The following is a 5,152-nucleotide window of genomic DNA, read 5'->3' as shown; positions in this document are numbered from 1 at the left end:
ACAGATTCTAATTCACACATTTACCATTCTTTTTTAATTCCCATAATTCTTATAGAATCCAAAATTTATATTATACTTATATTAATTTATATTTTATATAAATCTTTTTCAATCTTTTAATCGTAAATACCTTTTCTTGTTTACTGATTACAAGATTAAAATTACAAGTTAAAGTTGTTTGTATATTGCACAATTATAAAAATTTATGATAAATTTTTTCCCTAACATCTTTTCTTCTATAAAATTCTATATTTTCTATATAAATCCATAATCAATTTAACTGAGAAATCTTATTGACATTTTTTGCTCAACATCTGTACGCTCTAATGCTTTACAAAATTCTTCAAATGATATCATACCGTCACCGTTTTCATCAGCCTCGACTATGGTCCGCTCCGCAATACTGATTAGCTGTTCTTCACTGAAATAAATATATTTATTGAATTGCCAAATTTAAATATTTGTTCGATTATAGAAATACATGTATAGAATATTCACAGAATTATTGATGCGTTGACAATTATAAAAAAATTTTAATTTTTACCTAATATTTGCACCAACCATCATATGTAAAATAGCGAGTAGTTCATCTTTTGATATCAGATCGTCATTATCCAAATCATACATTTTAAATGCAACTAAAAAAAAAATATTTAATAAATCTTTAATGAGCATCTAGATTATAAGACATCATTATCATTTTATATTCGGCAATATTTACATTTTAATTTTTGCTGCCTAGAATTCAATCGATTGGGACTGTTCTTTTTGATAGGCCTAAAATGAGCCAGGACTTGCATAAACTGTAGGAAATTCACTCTGTCGTTCCCACTTTCTTCAAAGAAAGCATTTACTATCCTTTCACCAAGAGGATTTATTGCCAATTCTGGGATTCTGAGAAAATCTTCTCGACTAAGTGTTCCACAATCTCCGCGATCCAGACTTGTAAAGCGGCTGTACAAACGTTCGATTTGATTTGGTGTAACTGTAATAGAGAGTGCCAGCATTAATATCACACTAATATTTGTCTTATTAAAAATTATTTAAATAAATTTCGCAACTACCGAAATAAATTAATTAATTCGTATGAAATGAAAAGACAAACGGATACTTGCAACCAGTAGCATTTTGTATCTGCGCTATTTCATCCTCACGTAAAAGAAGACTTGACCTGTTACCCATTTTTGGTGACAACTGAAATTCAAGTTCAAATTTATCAGAGGAAATATCAAATAGATACTTAACAGAATAATTTATACATAACAAATAAAAAAATGCAGGCGTGGCAAACTGAAACACGCATCAATCATATGACTGCCAACATGATCATGATTGCCAATTAATGCTGGCTAAATATCGATAGTTTTTACTATCAAAAATTATTGATAGCTTTAAGAATATCGATAGTTTGAAAACGATAGTTTTACCTGACTCTATTTTAATCAATTTTGATTAATTTTAATCGACGATTAATTCTATCAGCAGTATCCATCGACATATAGAATGGACCACTGATGACAGTGGTGGAAGTAGAAACCAAGTAGAATGAGGGCGCGTTCACACCTTGACGGAAAAGCAAAAAGCGGAAAACAGCAGCCAATCAGAACTCGTGCTAATAGTCGATAATTTCGGCTTTTTGTACTACTTAGGGTTCGTTCGGGGAGACGTTATTCGAGGAGAACGCTATTTAGCGCTACAAACTGTTCGTGGAGCTGCAGATAGCGCTAATAAACATGACGTCACTAATGATAGCATATTACATCACAACCGCACTATTAACGCTATTTCTTCTGAGGTAGTGTATTGATAGTGTTAGCGTTTACAGATCCGTAAATGGCTCTAGCGTAGCATTGATAGCGTTTAATATTCGTCAAAGTTAGATTAATGTTTAAGGGGATTCTGTTCTTGAGTGCCAAACTTTTCTCTTTTAGAATTTCGTAGAGTAAGCGTACATACGTAATGTATGAATTTCAAATTTTATTATAATGAATGCAATCTCAATTTTAATCTCTTGATTGCTTGCCACTAGGCTGGAGTGAACGTAATTCTTGCTTGTGTATCATCTTTAACTTTTTAAAGTTTCTGCGAAGTGCAACTTGTGTAATTTAATTATAAATGAAAGTCAGAGGCATCTTGTTACTGGCAATTTTTAATTCCCGTGTACGGAAAAAAGTTACTATTGCGGTATAGCGCGGCAGGATATTCCACTGCAGATGCTTAAGATCCTTATTAGATGTAATAATGCTTCTTCTTCTGAAATCGAATGGATGCTCAAGGATTCTTCCTTTTATCTGATTAATTTACTTAATGTAACTATTAATTTTTTGATCTAGTTTCTACATTGTTCACTTCGGCAAGCTATTATAGAGATTACAATTGAGATTGCGTTCTGTTATTCACTACGAGAAAATAAAAAATTACGTTACAAATACTTTACAAAACTTTAAAAATTTTAATTATAGGGAAAAGTTAGGTGATTGAAAATAGAATCTCCTACATTAACTTAACCTCGACGAATATATCTCTCTGGTTAAATGTTACCAACGTTAGAATCGTTCATAGAGCTTGCTAACGCTATCGCGCTATTGGTTCCAAGAACAGTATTGATAACGTTTGCGTCCATAGCGCGAATAATGTCTTCCCGAACGCACTCTTAGTACTAGCGCGATATTACGTCCCGAAGATGCTGAACTAGGAGGGATAGCACTGACAAGCGATGTATCCCGCCAATTTCAAATTATAATTACAATTGTTATATTCAGTTAGAAACGACGAAAATGAGACTGTAGGCCAAGCGGAAACTTACGGAGCCTCTTCTCGATAATAATTGAAACTTAGATAATTTATAGCATTTTCTCTTAAAATTTAGAGGAAAGTATTACATGCATTGTTTATTTGATGAAATGTTGTGTGAGAAATCTCGAGAGATTAATCTAATTTTTGTGAAAAAGTGATAAAGTGAAAAAGTGAACAAAAGTAACATAGAAAAGAGCAAGAAACATTTCTTTTTATTTATTGTATTTTAAGCTTATTTTTTGGACATATATGTATATAATTTCTTTTATATCAGCTTTCTCATAATATTTTCATAGATATATATTAGGTGTACAACTTCCGCCGTTTTCCTATAGATGGCTTTAGCGGTAAGTAGTGGTCGAAATAAATAGATCATAGACGTCATATAATAAACTTGGGCATCTGTCAACATAACCCCATAGAAACATTAGTCGATTTGTGTCTGCATCATAAAATTATTCTCGATTGAAAATGTCAGTTTACGAGCCAAATTCTTGTCATTTGCGAGAGGTTTTAATTTTTTGCTTCAATATGAAGAAATCTGCGGCTGAGGCTCATCGAATGCTCTCAAATACTTATGCTGAGGCCGCTATTAGTGAAAGAACGTATCGTGAGTGGTTTCAACGCTTCAAGAACGGTGATTTTGACGTCGAAAACCGGCATAGCTGTGGAAGAGAGAAGGTTTTCGAAGATGCAGAATTGGAGGCATTACTTGAGCAAGACTCGTGTCAAAATCAAGAAGAATTGGCACGATCATTGGGAGTGACTCAACAAGCCATTTCAAAACGCCTCAAAGCCATGGGAATGATTCAGCATCAAGGAAATTGGGTGCCGTACGAATTGAAGCCGAGAGATGTTGAACGGCGTTTGTTTGCTTGTGAACAGCTGCTTGAAAGGCAAAGATGGAAGGGATTTCTGCATCGCATTGTGACTGGGGACGAAAAATGGGTTCATTACGATAATCCCAAGCGCAGAAAATCATGGGGAGTTCCCGGCCATGCTTCCACGTCGACGACCAAATCGAATATTCACGGCTCCAAGGTCATGCTCTGTATTTGGTGGGACCAGCTCGGCGTAGTGTATTATGAACTGTTAAAACCGACTGAAACAATCACAGGCGATCGGTATCGAACGCAATTGAGCCGAGCATTGAAAAACAAACGGCCGCAATACAACGAGAGACACGATAAAGTGATTTTGCAGCATGACAATGCTCGACCCCATTTTGCGAAAGTAGTCAAGACATACTTGGAAACGTTGAAATGGGAAGTCCTACCCCACCCGCCGTATTCTCCAGACGTTGCTCCCTCTGACTATCACTTGTTTCGATCAATGGCACACGGCCTGGCTGACCAGCACTTCCGGTCTTATGAAGAAGTAAAAAATTGGATCGATTTGTGGATAGCCTCAAAAGATGACCAGTTTTTTCGACGCGGATTCGTACGCTACCCGAAAGATGGGAGAAAGTAGTGGCCAGCGATGGATAATACTTTGAATCATAAATGTATAACCAGTTTTTTACAATAAAACCTCGAATTTCGTTTATATTTCTTTTTTTTTTCGTTTATATTTCACAATTTTTAATTCAATAATATAAAACTCAATAATATAAAAATAATATAAAACTTGAGATTGCAATCTAAAAATAACAATATAAAATGTTATATGTTATAAAATATAAAAAATATAACATGTATATGTTATAACAATATAAAATGTATATGTTAAAAGAAATTGAAATAGTATAATATTATAATAATAAAATATTTATTTCGATTTTTGACATATGCGCATAATAATATACGTAATTTGTACTGTGTAATTTGTATTCATACTTCAAATAAGTAAAATTAAATAAACAAATATTTTGTTTAAAAACATTTTTATATACTTTCAAAATTAAATTAACTTTCTTAGAAACAGTTTAAACAGTTATAACAATTAATAACAATTTATAACTTTCAGAACTTGTTGTATTTTCAATTAAACTTCTAATTCTATTAGGTTGTACATCTAATTGTACGAGTTTTAATTTTTCTTTGGTTATTTCTAATTCTGTTTCTAAGATTTCTTTTGGCGTATTATTCGTTTCTTTTTTCATATGTATTTTAAAATTGTTTTTTATAATTGTACTAATTCTTCTTTTGCATTTGCTAATTTAACAATATCGTTTTTTTTCGGATTTCGAGAAATTTCCCATTTTCAGTTCCTTGCTGACTCTTTTCTTCAAAACATCTTTTGCTTGTGAGTGCTTTTCTGATGAAGTAGAGGTTGTTTCTGAAGGTAATTGCTTCTTTGTTATAGACGAAATATAATTTTCCTCATCTTTTGAAGCGAGTTCTGTCTATGAATTTAA

At 32.8% G+C, this 5,152-nt stretch overlaps 1 protein-coding gene across 5 annotated transcripts; it reads right to left on the bottom strand.

Annotated features, from left to right (window-relative positions):
* Window positions 1–222: 222 nt before the first annotated feature.
* On the bottom strand, window positions 223–2,540 carry LOC108692431 (calcineurin B homologous protein 1). 5 transcript variants are annotated; one of them, XM_018200671.1, is made up of 6 exons: window positions 2,498–2,540; window positions 1,428–1,839; window positions 1,116–1,194; window positions 722–985; window positions 545–638; window positions 277–421 (listed from the first exon to the last, which is right to left on the bottom strand). In XM_018200671.1, exons 3-6 carry the CDS (start codon window positions 1,180–1,182, stop codon window positions 277–279), a joined length of 570 nt encoding a protein of 189 aa, XP_018056160.1. In that variant the 5' UTR covers window positions 1,183–1,194; window positions 1,428–1,839; window positions 2,498–2,540. The 5 variants fall into 5 exon arrangements, with proteins under 5 accessions (XP_018056164.1, XP_018056160.1, XP_018056163.1 ...); XM_018200674.1 differs by having other exon boundaries at window positions 1,428–1,724; window positions 2,498–2,523; XM_018200672.1 differs by lacking the exon at window positions 2,498–2,540 and adding an exon at window positions 2,422–2,440.
* Window positions 2,541–5,152: the final 2,612 nt, after the last annotated feature.

This window comes from Atta colombica, unplaced genomic scaffold (assembly GCF_001594045.1).
Source record: "Atta colombica isolate Treedump-2 unplaced genomic scaffold, Acol1.0 scaffold70, whole genome shotgun sequence".
In the NCBI taxonomy this organism is placed as follows: Eukaryota; Metazoa; Arthropoda; class Insecta; order Hymenoptera; family Formicidae; genus Atta; species Atta colombica.
The sequence above is the reverse complement of the archived record's forward strand: the minus strand, read 5'-3'. Positions and strand labels throughout refer to the sequence as shown.

Excerpts from the sequence above, each read along its gene's own strand:
- LOC108692431 (XM_018200671.1), bottom strand. The coding sequence starts at position 1,182 with ATGGGTAACAGGTCAAGTCTTCTTTTACGTGAGGATGAAATAGCGCAG. Across the intron at positions 986-1,115 it reads GATACAAAATGCTACTGGTT|TTACACCAAATCAAATCGAA; the intron begins GCAAGTATCCGT and ends TCTCTATTACAG. Across the intron at positions 639-721 it reads TAGGCAGCAAAAATTAAAAT|TTGCATTTAAAATGTATGAT; the intron begins GTAAATATTGCC and ends TTTTTTTTTTAG.